Source organism: Catharus ustulatus, unplaced genomic scaffold (assembly GCF_009819885.2).
Source record: "Catharus ustulatus isolate bCatUst1 unplaced genomic scaffold, bCatUst1.pri.v2 scaffold_118_arrow_ctg1, whole genome shotgun sequence".
Classification (NCBI taxonomy): domain Eukaryota; kingdom Metazoa; phylum Chordata; class Aves; order Passeriformes; family Turdidae; genus Catharus; species Catharus ustulatus.
This window is the reverse complement of record NW_024879464.1, coordinates 18494-35592: the sequence shown is the minus strand read 5'-3', so window position 1 is coordinate 35592 and position 17099 is coordinate 18494. Positions and strand designations below refer to the sequence as shown.

Genomic DNA, 17099 nt, shown 5'->3' with positions numbered 1-17099 from the left:
GCTCCAGCGCTCCCAGTACGTGTAAGACCCGCTCCCAGTTCCCCCCCTGCTCCCCCAGCACAGCACAGCACAGCACAGCACTCCACACTCTCGAGCGGCCGCTCCTTGTATTTATATATGTACAACGGAGGGGGAGGCCCGGCTTTCGGGGGTCTTGGGAGGCACGGGGGGAGGGCGGGGGCTCCCCGGTGGGTCCCTGGGGGTGTTTGGGGGGTCCCTTGGAGCGGGGGGTGTGTGTGTGTGTGACCATTTGGAGCACATCCCAGCGTGCGTCCAGCGTCACCCGTGCGGGGTCCCCGGGGCCGGGGTGGTGCCGGTGGCCCCGTAACTCGCGGGAGGCCCTCCCGGGGGTCCCCCGCCGCCGACTCCCGCTCCTTCTTCCTCCCCTTCCTCCTCCTCCTCGTCGCTGCCCAGGCCCCCGGGCGCCAGCGGCTCCGCCTCCTCCCGCGGCGGCTCCGCCCAGGGCTGCGGCTCCCCCGAGGCGAAGGCGCCATAGAAGGCCACGCCCGCGTAGTGCACGAGCGCGGCGATCAGGAACACCCACTGCCACTCCTCGCGCGTCTGAGCCAATCAGCGCCCGCCACCGCCCCGAGCCGGCCAATCAGCGCGGGGGGAGGGGGCGTGGCCAAGAGTGCACCAATGGGAAGGGAGCGCGGGAAAATGAGAGGGCGTGGCCAAGGAAAGGGCGGGAAAATATGGGGCGTGGACAATCGGGTGGAGGGGGGGCAAAGCGAGTGGGCGGGGCCAAGCAGAGAGTGAGTGACAGGGGGTGAGAGCGACCCCAAAAATTCCAAAATTGCAAAATTGCAAAATTCCGAAATTCCAAAATCCCAAAATTCCAAAATTCCAAAATTTCGAAATTCCTGTGTCCCCCCGGTTGCATTGAGTCCCCCGCCATGTCCCGCTGTCCTGCCATGTCCCACTGTCCCTCCATGTCCCGCTGTCCCTCCATGTCCCTCTGTCCCTCCATGTCCCTCTGTCCCGCCATGTCCCCCTGTCCCCCCACTGTCCCTCTGTCCCTCCATGTCCCACTGTCCCTCCATGTCCTGCTGTCCCTCCATGTCCCACTGTCCCTCCATGTCCCACTGTCCCTCCATGTCCCTCTGTCCCTCCATGTCCCGCTGTCCCCCCTGCCCCACGCTGTCCCCAACCCCCGCCATGTCCCTCCATGTCCCACTGTCCCCCCATGTCCCGCTGTCCCTCCGTGTCCCCCTGTCCCCCTGCTGTCCCTCCATGTCCCACTGTCCCTCCATGTCCCACTGTCCCCCCATGTCCCCCTGCTGTCCCTCCATGTCCCTCTGTCCCCCCATGTCCCGCTGTCCCGCCATGTCCCGCTGTCCCCCCATGTCCCTCTGTCCCCCCATGTCCCACTGTCCCCCCATGTCCCCCTGTCCCTCCATGTCCCTCTGTCCCTCCATGTCCCACTGTCCCTCCATGTCCCGCTGTCCCCTCATGTCCCTCTGTCCCTCCATGTCCCTCTGTCCCCCCATGTCCCTCCATGTCCCACTGTCCCTCCATGTCCCGCTGTCCCTCCATGTCCCGCTGTCCCCCCATGTCCTGCTGTCCCTCCATGTCCCACTGTCCCTCCATGTCCCGCTGTCCCCCCATGTCCCGCTGTCCCCCCATGTCCCCCTGTCCCTCCATGTCCCACTGTCCCTCCATGTCCCTCCATGTCCCTCTGTCCCCTCCATGTCCTGCTGTCCCTCAGTGTCCCTCTGTCCCTCCATGTCCCTCTGTCCCTCCATGTCCCGCTGTCCCTCCATGTCCCTCTGTCCCCCCATGTCCCACTGTCCCTCCATGTCCCTCTGTCCCTCCATGTCCCCCTGTCCCTCCATGTCCCTCTGTCCCTCCATGTCCCACTGTCCCTCCATGTCCCTCTGTCCCTCCATGTCCCACTGTCCCTCCATGTCCCGCTGTCCCTCCATGTCCCACTGTCCCCTCATGTCCTGCTGTCCCTCCATGTCCTGCTGTCCCCCCATGTCCCTCTGTCCCTCCATGTCCTGCTGTCCCTCCATGTCCTGCTGTCCCTCCATGTCCCTCTGTCCATCCATGTCCTGCTGTCCCCCCATGTCCCGCTGTCCCCCCATGTCCCACTGTCCCTCCATGTCCCACTGTCCCTCCATGTCCCACTGTCCCTCCATGTCCCTCTGTCCCTCCATGTCCCACTGTCCCTCCATGTCCCTCTGTCCCTCCCTGTCCCGCTGTCCCTCCATGTCCTGCTGTCCCCCCATGTCCCTCTGTCCCTCCATGTCCCTCTGTCCCTCCATGTCCCTCTGTCCCCCCTGCCCCACACTGTCCCCAACCCCCCACCACGTCCCCCCCTGTCCCCTCACCTTGTGGCGGGTCAGCGCCCCCACGATGAGTGGACACACCATGCCGGACAGCGTCCCCACGCCGTTGGACAGCCCCATCAGCACGCTGGCGTAGCGCGGCGCGATGTCCAGGTGGTTCACGTTGAACCCTGCCAGGTGTGCCACACCCGTGTCACCCACGCGCGCCCCGCTGTCCCCACCCGCCCGTCCCGCTGTCCCCACCGGAGATGGCGAAGCCGCTGAAGCCCACGGCCAGCACCAGGAAGGAGATGGCCACCGCCCGCGAGTGCGAGTAGCCCACGACCAGCAGCAGCGTGGCCTCCATGCCGAACCCTGCGGGGTGGACATCGTCACCCGCGGTGTCCCCAACGTCCCCTCTGCCCTCTCTGTCCCCCCAGGCCCCGCTGACCGCCGCAGTTCATCATCTTGCGGACGTTGGTGGTGGACATGAGGCCGCGCGAGCGCAGGAAGTCGGCGATCTGGCCGCCGATGGGCACCACGATGGTCATCACCAGGTGCGGCAGCGCCGACAGCAGCCCCACCTGCGGGACGGGGTTTGGGGGTTTGGGGATTTTTGGGGGGTTTTGGGGGGTTTTTGGGATTTTTGGGATTTTTTGGGATTTTTGGGATTTTTGGGGATTTTTTTGGGGATTTTTGGGGATTTTTTGGGGGTTTTTTTGGGATTTTTTGGGGGGTTTTTTGGGATTCTGGGGGATTTTGTGTGGGTTTTTGGGGTTTTTTTGGGATGTTTTCGGGTTTCTGAGGGGATTTTGTGTGGGTTTTTGGGATTTTTTTTGGGTTCTGGGGGGATTTTGTGTGGGTTTTTTGGGGTGTTTTGCGGGGTTCTGGGAGCATTTTCTGTGGGTTTTTTGGGGTTTTTTGGGGTTCTGGGGGGATTGTCTGTGGGTTTTTGGGTGTTTTTGGGGGATTTTGTGTGAGTTTGGTGGATTTTGGGGGTTTTTTTGCGGGGTTATGGGGGGATTTTGTGTGGGTTTTTGGGTTTTTTTGGGGTGTTTTTCGGGGTTCTGGGGGCATTTTGTGGGGGTTTTTTTGGTGTTTTTGGGGTTCTGGGGGGATTTTCTGTGTGTTTTTGGGGTTTTTGGGGTTTTTTGGGGTTCTGGAGGGATTTTGGGGGATTTTTGGGGATTTTTTGGGGTGTTTTGCGGGATTCTGGTGGGATTTTCTGTGGGTTTTTGGGGTTTTTAGGGTGTTTTGCAGGGTTCTGGGGGGGTTTCTGTGGGTTTTTGGGATTTTTTTGGGGTTCTGGGGAGATTTTCTGTGTGGTTTTGGGGATTTTTGGGGTTTTTGGGATTTTTTTTGGGTTTTTTGCAGGGTTCTGGAGGGATTTTCTGTGGGGTTTTGGGGTTTTTTGGGGTGTTTTTCGGGGTTCGGAGGGGATTTTGTGTAGGTTTTTGGGGGTTTTTTGGGATTTTTGCGGTTTTTTTGGGGTTCTGGAGGGATTTTGTGTGGGGTTTTTGGGGTTTTTGGGGTTCTGAAGGGATTTTCTGTGTGGTTTTGGGACATTTTTGGGGTTCTGGAGGGATTTTGTGTGGGGTTTTGGGGTTTGTTGGGGTTCTGGGGGGATTTTGTGTCGGTTTTTGGGATTTTTTTAGGGTGTTTTGCGGGGTTCTGGGGATTTTTGGGATTTTTTGAGGTGTTTTTCAGGGTTCTGGGGGGATTTTCTGTGTGTTTCTGGGTTTTTTTGGGGTTCTGAAGGGATTTTGTGCAGGCTTTGGGGGTTTTGGGGGGTTTTTTGGGGTTTTTTGGGGTTCTGGAGGGATTTTGTGTCGGTTTTTGGGATTTTTTTGGGTGTTTTTCGGGGTTCTGAAGGGATTTTCCGTGTGTTTTTGGGATTTTTTTGGGTGTTTTTTGGGGTCCTGAAGGTATTTTCCATGTGTTTTTGGGTTTTTTTTAGGGTATTTCCGGTGTTTTTTGGGGTTCTGAAGGTATTTTCCGTGTATTTTTGGGATTTTTTTAGGGTGTTTCCGGTGTTTTTTGGGGTTCTGAAGGTATTTTCCGTGTATTTTTGGGATTTTTCGGGTGTTTCCAGGGGTTTTTTGGGGTTCTGGAGGGATTTTCTGTGGGTTTTTGTGGTTTTTTGGGGTGTTTTTTGGGGTTTTTCGGGGTTCTGGAGGGATTTTGTGCAGGTTTTGGGGTTTTTTAGGGGTTTTTGGGTGTTTTTTGGAGTTCTGAAGGTATTTTCCGTGGGTTTTTGGGGTTTTTTGGGTGTTTTTCGGGGTTTTTGGGGGTTCTGGAGGGATTTTGTGCAGGTTTTTTGGGTTTTTAGGGTTTTTCGGGGTTCTGAAGGTATTTTCCGTGTGTTTTTAGGGTTTTTCGGGGTTCTGAAGGTATTTTCCGTGTGTTTTTGGGTTTTTTAGGGGTTCTGGAGGTATTTTCCGTGTGTTTTTGGGATTTTTAGGGTGTTTTTGGGGTTTTTTGGGGTTTTTTGGGATTTTTTGGGGTTCTGGGTGGATTTTGTGCAGATTTTTGGGATTTTTTAGGGTGTTTCTGGGGTTTTTTTGGGATTTTTTGGGGTTCTGGGCGGATTTTCTGTGGGTTTTTGGGGTTTTTAGGGTGTTTTCGGTGTTTTTTGGGGTTCTGGGCGGATTTTGTGCAGGTTTTTGGGATTTTTTGGGGGTGTTTTTGGAGTTTTTTGGGGGTTCTGGAGGGATTTTCTGTGGGTTTTTGGGATTTTTGGGATTCTGGAGGGATTTTGTGCCGTTTTTTGGGTTTTTTAGGGGTTTTTTGGTGTTCTGGGCAGATTTTGTGCAGGTTTTTGGGTTTTTAGGATGTTTCCGGGGTTTTTTTCGGGGTTCTGGGGGGATTTTCCGTGTGTTTTTGGGATTTTTTAGGGTGTTTTTTGGGGTTTTTGGGGGTTCTGGAGGGATTTTGTGCAGATTTTTGGGTTTTTTTGGGTTTTTTCAGGGTTCTGAAGGTATTTTCCGTGTGTTTTTGGGGGTTTTAGGGTGTTTTTCGGGGTTCTGGGGGGATTTTCTGTGTGTTTTTGGGGTTTTTTGGGGTGTTTTTGATGTTTTTTGGGGTTCTGGGTGGATTTTGTGCAGGTTTTTGGGTGTTTTTCGGGGTTTTTCGGTGTTTTTCGGGATTCTGAAGGTATTTTCCGTGTGTTTTTTTGGATTTTTCAGGTGTTCCCGGTATTTTCTGTCCCACCTTGCTGATCTCGAAGCCGAACACCTCCTCGAAGTAGGCGGGCTGGCTGATGAGCAGCAGGTAGAAGGTCCAGCTGCGGCAGAAGTTGGCCACGATGATGGCGTACACCGGCATCGAGGTGAAGAACTGCCGCCAGGGCGTGGCCAGCTGCGGGCACAGAGTGGCCACTGACCGCCCGGCCGGCGGGACTGACCGCTGACCGGCCGGCCAGAGGGACTGACCGCCCCACGCCACCCCAAACCTGGCTCTGGCCTTGGTGGCCCCAAGTGTGGTGGCCATGCTGACCCTTTAGTGGCCACGGTGGGCTCCCAGTGCTCCCAGTACCCCCCCAGTGCCCATCCCGGTGCCCATCCCAGTGCTCCCAGTGCTCCCAGTGCCTGTCCCAGTGCTCCCAGTGCCCCCACTCTGCCCAGCAGCGGGTTGCTGCTCCCAGTGCCTGTCCCAGCACCCCTCCCAGTGCTGCCAGCACCCCTCCCAGTTCCCCCCAGTGCTCCCAGTGCCGTTCCCAGTCTGACCAGCAGCGGGTTGGTGCCCCCAGTGCCCATCCCAGTGTTCCCAGTTCCCCCCAGTTCTCCCAGTGCCCCCAGTCTGACCAGCAGGGGGTTGCTGCCCCCAGTGCCCATCCCAGTGCTCCCAGTTCTCCCAGTGCCCCCAGTCTGACCAGCAGCGGGTTGCTGCCCCCAGTGCCCATCCCAGTTCTCCCAGTGCCTGTCCCAGTCTGACCAGCAGGGGGTTGCTGCTCCCAGTGCCTGTCCCGGTGCCCATCCCAGTTCCCCCCAGTGCTCCCAGCACCCCTCCCAGTGCTCCCAGTGCCCCCAGTCTGACCAGCAGCGGGTTGCTGCCCCCAGCACCCCTCCCAGTGCTCCCAGTGCTCCCAGTGCCCCTCCCAGTACTCCCAGTGCCCCCAGTCTGACCAGCAGCGGGTTGCTGCCCGCGCTCTCGCCGATGCTCTCCTCGATGTACTTGCGCTCCTCGGGGGCGATGGTCGGGTGCTGGGCCGGGCTCTCGTACGACACCAGCACCCAGAACAGGTACCAGCACACCCCGAAGCTGCCTGGGGGGTCACTGGGGTCACTGGGGGGTCACCACGGGGGTCACCGGGGTCACTGCGGGGTCACTGAGGGAACACGGGGTCACTGGGGTCACTGGGGGGTCTGGGGGTCACTGGGGGAGTCACCGGGGGTCACTGGGAGTCACTGGGGGGGCACTGGGGGTCACTGGGGTCACTGCGGGGTCACTGCGGGGTCACTGAGGGATCACTGGGGGTCACTAGGGGTCACTGGGAGGCACTGGGGGGGAACTGGGGGGTCAGTGCCGGTCACTGCAGGGTCACTGCGGGGTCACTGGGGGGGTCACTGGGGGTCACTGGGGGTCCCGGGGGTCACTGGGGGGCACTGGGGGTCACTGGGGGGTCACCACGGGGGTCACCGGGGTCACTGCGGGGTCACTGAGGGAGCACGGGGTCACCGGGGGTCACTGTGGGGGCACTGGGGGTCACTGCGGGGTCACTGGGGGTCACTGGGGGGACACTGGGCGGTCACTGGGGGGTCTGGGGGTCGCTGGGGGGGTCTGGAGGGACACTGGGGGTCTCTGGTGGTCACTGCAGGTCACTGGGGGGCATTGGGGGTCACTGCAGGGTCACTGGGGGGGTCTGGGGGGTCACCGGGGGTCACTGGGGGACACTGGCGGGCACTGGGGGGTCACTGGGAGACACTGGGGGTCACTGCAGGGCACTGGGGGTCCCAGGGGTCACTGAGGGGTCACTGGGGTCACTGAGGGGTCACCGGGGGGGTCCCGGGGGTCACTGGGAGTCACTGGGGGGTCACTGGGGGACACTGGGGGGCACCGGGGGGGTCACCGGGGGTCACTGGGGGGTCACTGAGGGAGCACGGGGTCACTAGGGGTCACTGGGGGTCACTGGGGGAACTGGGGGTCACTGGGGGGGGCACGGTGTCACTGGGGGGGTCACTGGGGGTCACCGGGGGTCCCTGGGGTCCGGGGTCTCACCGTAGACGTAGAACACGGAGCTCCAGCCCGTGTACTGCACCAGCACCCCGGCCAGCGGCATGGCCACCACGGCCCCCGCGTACGAGCCTGCGGGGACGGCGGGGACAGATGGGGACAGCCCTGGGGACACCCCAGGGACAGCCTGGGACAGCCCTGGGGACAGCGGGGGACAGCTGGGGACACCCCTGGGACATCGGTGACACCCTGGGGACAGCCCTGGGGACACCCCTGGGACACCCTGGGGACAGCTGGGGACAGCCCTGGGGACAGCTGGAGCCATGGTAGCCCCCCTAGCCCCCCCAGTAGCCCCCCAGCCCCCCCAGTAGCCCCCCAGCCCCCCACCCCCTCTGGTAGCCCCCCAGCCCCTTTGGTAGCCCCCCAGCCCCCCCGGTAGCCCCCCTGGTAGCCCCCCATCCCCCCCGGTAGCCCCCCAGCCCCTTTGGTAGCCCCCCACCCCCTCTGGTAGCCCCCCCAGCCCCCTTTGGTAGCCCCCTACCGCAGAAGGCCGTGGTGGCCAGCCGGCTGCGCTCCAGGGGCGGCGCCCACTTGCTCCAGATGCCGTGACAGGCGGGGTAGGTCACGCCCTGCCGGGACAGGGCGGGGTCAGCGCGGGCCACGCCCACACGGGCCATGCCCTGCTGGCCACACCCACAAAAACCCACGCCCACACGGGGCCACACCCTGCTGGCCACGCCCTGCTGGCCACACCCACAAAAAAGGCCACGCCCACACGGGCCACACCCTGCTGGCCACGCCCACAAAGGCCGTGTCCACAAAAGACCACGCCCATAAAATACCACGCCCATAAAAGGCCACGCCCCCCCCTCCACACACACCACGCCCCCACAGGCCACACCCTGCTGGCCACACCCACAAAGGCCACCCCCGCAAAAGACCACGCCCATAAAATGCCACGCCCACAAAAGGCCACACCCACCCACATACCACGCCCACACAGGCCACACCCACACAGGCCACACACTGCTGGCCACACCCACAAAGGCCACGTCCACAAAAAGGACACGCCCACAAAAGGCCACACCCACAAAAGGGTGCACCCATAAAATGCCACGCCCACAAAAGGCCACACCCACCCACACCACTCCCACACAGGCCACACACTGCTGACCACACCCACGAAGGTCACGCCCACAAAAGCCACGCCCATAAAAAGCCACGCCCACAAAAAAGGCCACACCCAAGCAGCTCCAAGGGACACGCCCAATCCCAGCCACGCCCTGGGAGCGGCCACACCCCAAGGACGCCGGGTGCATCCCAAAACCAACCCCAAAATATCCCCCAAAAAACCCCGAAACGGCCCCGAAGCGCGGCCCCACCTCGACCAGGCCCTGCATGACGCGCACGGCGATGACGCAGCCGACGTGGGCGCGCGCGGCCGCCGGGATCAGCATGTTGAGCACCGAGGTGGAGACGATGGCCAGGCCGAACACCCTGCGGGGCACGGGGTCAGGGGTCACGGGGTCAGGGGTCACGGGGTCAGGGGTCACGGGGTCACGGGGTCACGGCCGCCCTCTGACAGCCACCATCGCTCTGAGGGCCACCATCACCCACCCAGGGCCACCATCACCCTCTGAGGGCCACCATCACCCACTCGGGGCCACCATCACCCACTCAGGGCCACCATCGCCCTCTCAGGGCCACCATCACCCACTCAGGGCCACCATCACCCTCTCAGGGCCACCATCGCCCTCTCAGGGCCACCATCGCCCACTGAGGGCCACCATCATCCACTCAGGGCCACCATCACCCTCTGAGGGCCACCATCGCCCACTCAGGGCCACCATCACCCACTCAGGGCCACCATCACCCACTCGGGGCCACCATCACCCACTCAGGGCCACCATCACCCACTCAGGGCCACCATCGCCCACTCAGGGCCACCATCGCCCACTCGGGGCCACCATCACCCACTCGGGGCCACCATCACCCACCCAGGGCCACCATCACCCACTCGGGGCCACCATCACCCACTCAGGGCCACCATCGCCCACTCAGGGCCACCATCACCCTCTGAGGGCCACCATCGCCCACTCAGGGCCACCATCACCCACTCAGGGCCACCATCACCCTCTGAGGGCCACCATCACCCACTCGGGGCCACCATCACCCACCCAGGGCCACCATCACCCACTCGGGGCCACCATCACCCACCCAGGGCCACCATCACCCACTCGGGGCCACCATCACCCACTCAGGGCCACCATCGCCCACTCAGGGCCACCATCACCCTCTCAGGGCCACCATCACCCACTCTGGGCCACCATCACCCACTCAGGGCCACCATCACCCACTGAGGGCCACCATCACCCTCTGAGGGCCACCATAACCCACTCAGGGCCACCATCGCCCACTGAGGGCCACCATCACCCTCTCAGGGCCACCATCACCCACTCAGGGCCACCATCACCCACTCAGGGCCACCATCGCCCACTGAGGGCCACCATCGCCCACTCAGGGCCACCATCACCCTCTGAGGGCCACCATCACCCACTCAGGGCCACCATCACCCACTGACGGCCACCATCGCCCACTCAGGGCCACCATCACCCTCTGAGGGCCACCATCACCCTCTGAGGGCCACCATCACCCACTCGGGGCCACCATCACCCACTCAGGGCCACCATCGCCCTCTGAGGGCCACCATCACCCACTCAGGGCCACCATCGCCCTCTGAGGGCCACCATCCCCCACTCAGGGCCACCATCACCCACTCAGGGCCACCATCACCCTCTCAGGGCCACCATCACCCACTCAGGGCCACCATCGCCCACTGAGGGCCACCATCACCCACTGAGGGCCACCATCACCCACTCACGGCCACCATCGCCCACTCAGGGCCACCATCACCCACTCACGGCCACCATCGCCCACTCAGGGCCACCATCACCCTCTGAGGGCCACCATCACCCTCTGAGGGCCACCATCGCCCACTCAGGGCCACCATCACCCACTCAGGGCCACCATCGCCCTCTGAGGGCCACCATCACCCACTCACGGCCACCATCACCCACTCAGGGCCACCATCACCCTCTGAGGGCCACCATCACCCTCCGAGGGCCACCATCGCCCTCTGAGGGCCACCATCACCCACTCAGGGCCACCATCACCCTCTCAGGGCCACCATCGCCCACTTGGGGCCACCATCGCCCTCTGAGGGCCACCATCGCCCTCTCAGGGCCACCATCACCCTCTGGGGGCCACCATCACCCTCTCGGGGCCACCATCACCCACTCGGGGCCACCATCACCCTCTGGGGGCCACCATCACCCACTGAGGGCCACCATCACCCTCTAAGGGCCACCATCACCCACTCAGGGCCACCATCGCCCTCTCAGGGCCACCATCACCCACCCAGGGCCACCATCACCCACCCAGGGCCACCATCACCCACTCGGGGCCACCACCCCCAGCCCCAGGGCCACCACCCCCAGCCCCAGGGCCACCATCACCCACTCAGGGCCACCACCCCCAGCCCCAGGGCCACCATGTCCCCTCTGGGCCACCATCACCCCCCCTTGGGCCAGCACGGACCTGTTGGCGGCGAATTTCTGGGCGATGAAGCCGCCGGGGATCTGGGTGACGATGTAGCCCCAGAAGAAGGAGCCGTGGATCATCCCCACGGTCTCGGGGTCCCAGTTGAACTGGGCGTGCTGGGGAGGGCGGGGCGGGGTCAGCGGGGCGGGGACACGCCCTGGACACGCCCCGGACACGCCCCAGACACGCCCTGGACACGCCCCAGACACGCCCCGGACACGCCCTGTGCGTCCCTCAGGACTGTCCGTCTCTGTGTCCCCACAGTGACCCCTCACCTGTCCCCAAGCCACTGACCCCACAGCTGACCCCATACCTGACCCAAACCCACTGACCTCACACTTGACCCCACTGACCCCGTACCTGACCCCACTGACCCCTCACCTGTCCGTGGCTGGGGTTGACCTCACTGACCCCATAGCTGACCCCACTGACCCCACAGCTGACCCCTCACCTGTCCCCAACCCACTGACCCCACACCTGACCCCGCTGACCCCGTACCTGACCCCACTGACCCCATAGCTGACCCCTCACCTGTCCGTGGCTCAGGCTGACCATGCTCACCCCATACCTGACCCCACTGACCCCCACACCTGTCCCCAAGCCACTGACCGCACTCCTGACCCCACTGAACCTGTACCTGACCCCACACCTGTCCGTGGCTGGGGTTGACCCCACTGACCCCATAGCTGACCCTACTGACCCCACAGCTGACCGCTCACCTGTCCGTGGCTGGGGTTGACCCCACTGTCCCCATACCTGACCTCACTGACCCCTCACCTGTCTGTGCCTGGGGTTGACCATGCTGACCTCGTACCTGACCCCACTGACCCCATAGCTGACCCCTCACCTGTCCGTGGCTGGGGTTGACCCCACTGTCCCCGTACCTGATTCCACTGACCCCTCACTGACCCCATACCTGACCCCACTGACCGCTCACCTGTCCGTGGCTGGGGTTGACCTCACTGACCCCATACCTGACCCCAGTGACCCTGTACCTGATCCCACTGACCCCGTACCTGACCCCACTGACCGGTCACCTGTCCGTGGCTGGGGTTGACCATGCTGACCCCGTACCTGACCCCGCTGACCACTCACCTGTCCGTGGCTGGGGTTGACCCCACAGCTGACCGCTCACCTGTCCATGGCTGGGGTTGACCATGCTGACCCCGTACCTGACCCCACTGACCCCACTGACCCCACTGACCCCGTACCTGCCCCCACAGCTGACCCCTCACCTGTCCGTGGCTGGGGTTGACCCCATAGCTGACCCCTCACCTGTCCGTGGCTGGGGTTGACCCCACTGACCGCTCACCTGTCCGTGGCTGGGGTTGACCATGCTGACCCCATACCTGACCCCAGTGACCCTGTACCTGATCCCACTGACCCCATAGCTGACCCCACTGACCCCGTACCTGACCCCTCACCAGTCCGTGGCTGGGGTTGACCATGCTGACCCCGTACCTGACCGCACTGACCCCACTGACCCCACAGCTGACCGCTCACCTGTCCGTGGCTGGGGTTGACCTCAGTGACCCCGTACCTGACCCCACTGACCCCTCACCTGTCCGTGGCTGGGGTTGACCCCACAGCTGACCGCTCACCTGTCCGTGGCTGGGGTTGACCCCATAACTGACCGCTCACCTGTCCGTGGCTGGGGCTGACCATGCTGACCCCGTACCTGACCCCGCTGACCGCTCACCTGTCCGTGACTGGGGTTGACCATGCTGACCCCTCACCTGTCCGTGGCTGGGGTTGACCATGCTGACCCCATACCTGCCCCCACGGCTGACCGCTCACCTGTCCGTGGCTGGGGTTGACCATGCTGACCACGGCCACGCCCAGGTTGCAGCGGATGCCGAAGCTGATGCAGAAGCCGATCCCGCACAGGATGGCGATGCCGTAGCGCCGGGGCAGCCCGCAGAAGGTGCAGTCCAGCACGGGGGGGCGCGGGGCCGCGGGGGCCGAGCCCCCCGAGCTCAGCTCCAGGCTCTCGGGGTCATCCTGGCGCCGCTCCAGGAACCTGCGGGGTCAGTGAGGGGCTCTGGTCACTCCAGGGTCAGCAAGGGGCTCTGGTCACTCCAGGGGTCAGTGGGGGGCTCTGGTCACTCTAGGGGTCAGCGAGGGGCTCTGGCCACTCCAGGGGGTCAGCGGGGGGCTCTGGTCACTCCAGGGGGTCAGCGGGAGGCTCTGGTCACTCCAGGGGTCAGCGGGGGGCTCTGGTCACTCCAGGGTCAGTGGGGGGCTCTGGTCACCCCGGGGGTCAGCGAGGGGCTCTGGTCACTCCAGGGGTCAGCGGGGGGCTCTGGTCACCCCAGGGGTCAGGGGGGGCTCTGGTCACTCCAGGGGTCAGCGAGGGGCTCCAGCCACCCCGGGGGTCAGCGGGGGGCTCTGGTCACTCCAGGGGTCAGCGGGGGGCTCTGGCCACCCCAGAGGTCAGCGAGGGGCTCTGGTCACTCCAGGGGTCAGCGGGGGGCTCCAGCCACGCCGGGGGTCAGCGAGGGGCTCTGGTCACCCCAGAGGTCAAGAGGAGGCTCTGGCCACCCCAGAGGTCAGCAGGGGACCCCGATGTCCCCCTGTCCTTCCCCCGCCGTGTCCCCCTGTCCTTCCCCCGCCGTGTCCCCCTGTCCTTCCCCCGCCGTGTCCCCCTGTCCTTCCCCCCCGATGTCCCCCTGTCCTTCCCCCCCCCGATGTCCCCCTGTCCTTCCACCCCCGCCGTGTCCCCCTGTCCTTCCCCGCCGTGTCCCCCTGTCCTTCCCCCGCCGTGTCCCCCTGTCCTTTCACCCCCGATGTCCCCCTGTCCTTTCACCCCCGATGTCCCCCTGTCCTTCCCCCGCCGTGTCCCCCTGTCCTTCCCCCCGCGATGTCCCCCTGTCCTTTCAGCCCCGATGTCCCCCTGTCCTTCCCCCGCCGTGTCCCCCTGTCCTTCCCCCGCCGTGTCCCCCTGTCCTTCCCCCCCGTGTCCCCCTGTCCTTCCCCCCCGTGTCCCCCTGTCCTTCCCCCGCCGTGTCCCCCTGTCCTTCCCCCGCCGTGTCCCCCTGTCCTTCCCCCGCCGTGTCCCCCTGTCCTTCCCCCGCCGTGTCCCCCTGTCCTTCCCTCGATGTCCCCCTGTCCTTCCCCCGCCGTGTCCCCCTGTCCTTCCCCCCCGTGTCCCCCTGTCCTTCCCCCGCCGTGTCCCCCTGTCCTTCCCCCCCGTGTCCCCCTGTCCTTCCCCCCCCGTGTCCCCCTGTCCTTCCCCCGCCGTGTCCCCCTGTCCTTTCAGCCCCGATGTCCCCCTGTCCTTCCCCGCCGTGTCCCCCTGTCCTTCCCCCCCCGTGTCCCCCTGTCCTTCCCCCGCCGTGTCCCCCTGTCCTTTCAGCCCCGATGTCCCCCTGTCCTTCCCCGCCGTGTCCCCCTGTCCTTCCCCCCCCGATGTCCCCCTGTCCTTCCCCCGCCGTGTCCCCCTGTCCTTCCCCCCCGATGTCCCCCTGTCCTTCCCCCGCCGTGTCCCCCTGTCCTTCCCCCGCCGTGTCCCCCTGTCCTTCCCCCGCCGTGTCCCCCTGTCCTTTCACCCCCGATGTCCCCCTGTCCTTCCCCCGCCGTGTCCCCCTGTCCTTCCCCCCCCGATGTCCCCCTGTCCTTCCCCCGCCGTGTCCCCCTGTCCTTCCCCCCCGTGTCCCCAGGTCCCCCCGTGTCCCCCTGTCCTTCCCCCGATGTCCCCCTGTCCTTCCCCCGCCGTGTCCCCCTGTCCTTCCCCCGCCGTGTCCCCCTGTCCTTTCACCACCCCCGATGTCCCCCTGTCCTTCCCCCGCCGTGTCCCCCTGTCCTTCCCCCGCCGATGTCCCCCTGTCCTTCCCCCCCCGATGTCCCCCTGTCCTTCCCCCCGATGTCCCCCTGTCCTTCCCCCCGCGATGTCCCCCTGTCCTTCCCCCGCCGTGTCCCCCTGTCCTTCCCCCGCCGTGTCCCCCTGTCCTTTCACCCCCGATGTCCCCCTGTCCTTCCCCCGATGTCCCCCTGTCCTTCCCCCGCCGTGTCCCCCTGTCCTTCCCCCGCCGTGTCCCCCTGTCCTTCCCCCCCCGATGTCCCCCTGTCCTTCCCCCGATGTCCCCCTGTCCTTCCCCCGCCGTGTCCCTCTGTCCTTTCACCCCCGGTGTCCCCCTGTCCTTCCCCCGCCGTGTCCCCCTGTCCTTTCACCCCCGATGTCCCCCTGTCCTTTCACCCCGATGTCCCCCTGTCCTTCCCCCGCCGTGTCCCCCTGTCCTTCCCCACCCGTGTCCCCAGGTCCCCCCGTGTCCCCCTGTCCTTCCCCCCCCGGTGTCCCCCTGTCCTTCCCCCGATGTCCCCCTGTCCTTCCCCCGCCGTGTCCCCCTGTCCTTCCCCCGCCGTGTCCCCCTGTCCTTTCACCCCCGATGTCCCCCTGTCCTTCCCCCGATGTCCCCCTGTCCTTCCCCCGCCGTGTCCCCCTGTCCTTCCCCCGCCGTGTCCCCCTGTCCTTCCCCCCCCGATGTCCCCCTGTCCTTCCCCCGATGTCCCCCTGTCCTTCCCCCGCCGTGTCCCTCTGTCCTTTCACCCCCGGTGTCCCCCTGTCCTTCCCCCGCCGTGTCCCCCTGTCCTTTCACCCCCGATGTCCCCCTGTCCTTTCACCCCGATGTCCCCCTGTCCTTCCCCCCCCGGTGTCCCCCTGTCCTTCCCCCGATGTCCCCCTGTCCTTCCCCCGCCGTGTCCCCCTGTCCTTCCCCGCCGTGTCCCCCTGTCCTTCCCCCCGATGTCCCCCTGTCCTTCCCCCCCGTGTCCCCAGGTCCCCCCGTGTCCCCCTGTCCTTCCCCCCGCCGTGTCCCCCTGTCCTTCCCCCCCCGTGTCCCCAGGTCCCCCCGTGTCCCCCTGTCCTTCCCCCCGCCGTGTCCCCCTGTCCTTCCCCCCCGTGTCCCCAGGTCCCCCCGTGTCCCCCTGTCCTTCCCCCGCCGTGTCCCCCTGTCCTTCCCCCGCCGTGTCCCCAGGTCCCCCCGATGTCCCCCTGTCCTTCCCCCCCGGTGTCCCCCTGTCCTTCCCCCGCCGTGTCCCCCTGTCCTTCCCCCCCGTGTCCCCAGGTCCCCCCGTGTCCCCCTGTCCTTCCCCCGCCGTGTCCCCCTGTCCTTCCCCCGCCGTGTCCCCCTGTCCTTCCCCCGCCGTGTCCCCAGGTCCCCCCGATGTCCCCCTGTCCTTCCCCCCCGTGTCCCCAGGTCCCCCCGATGTCCCCCTGTCCTTCCCCCGCCGTGTCCCCCTGTCCTTCCCCCCCGTGTCCCCAGGTCCCCCCGTGTCCCCCCCGCCGCGCTGCCCGCAGATTAAGGGCTCTAAATCCGCCGTGGTGGCGGTGCCGGGGAGGGGACGAGGACAGGGACAGGGACACGCGTGGCACAGACACGCGTGGGCTCGGGGGGGGCACACACGTGTGCGGGACACCCCAAACCTCCCCAAACCTCCCTGTCCCCGCGGTGACCTCACCCCGAGCCCCCCCGGGCTGTCACCCGAGGGGTGACAAAGCCACAGCCGCCCCCAGCCCCAACCCACACCTCCCAGGACCCCCCCCACAGTGTCCCCGTGTCCCCAAATTTTGGGGTCTCACCTGTGCAGGCGGCCCAGCCCGGCCCCCACCTGGCGCCGGAATTCCTCCTTGTTGAACTCCATGGTGGCTCAGGGCACCATGACCCGAGGGACCACCGGGAATCGCCCCCTCCCACCCCGGGGGACACCCGGGGGACACCCAGGGGACACCCGGGGGACAGCTGGGGGTGTCCCCCCGCCCTCCCCGCAGCCCCCCGACCCCTGCGCTGCCTCCGGGGGCCGCTCGGCTCTGCCTGGGCAGCTCTGGGAGGTGCCCCCGGCGCCCCCCCGGCCCCGGCTCAGCCCTAAATCCCCCTCAATCCCCCCCTGCGTGGGCTGAGCCGTCCCGGGGGGGTCCGGGGGGGCTCGGCCAATCGCACAGCACGGCTCGGGTTTAACTTTTATTGGGGGGTTTGTACAGAAAAGGAGGTGGGGGGGGCCGAGGGGGGGCCAGGAGGGGACTGGGGGGGTCCAGGAGGGTCCTGGGGGGGGGTCCAGGAG

The 17099-nt window shown here is 65.1% G+C and overlaps 1 protein-coding gene across 1 annotated transcript; it reads right to left on the bottom strand.

Moving 5' to 3' along the window:
• Positions 1-198: 198 nt before the first annotated feature.
• On the bottom strand, positions 199-16682 carry SLC17A7 (solute carrier family 17 member 7). The gene is made up of 12 exons (XM_033086701.1): positions 16650-16682; positions 12840-13070; positions 11040-11158; positions 8825-8939; positions 7984-8071; positions 7488-7574; positions 6395-6534; positions 5481-5627; positions 2722-2854; positions 2535-2645; positions 2334-2461; positions 199-561 (listed from the first exon to the last, which is right to left on the bottom strand). The coding sequence occupies exons 1-12, from the start codon at positions 16680-16682 to the stop codon at positions 280-282; spliced, it is 1614 nt and encodes a 537-aa protein (XP_032942592.1). The 3' UTR covers positions 199-279.
• Positions 16683-17099: the final 417 nt, after the last annotated feature.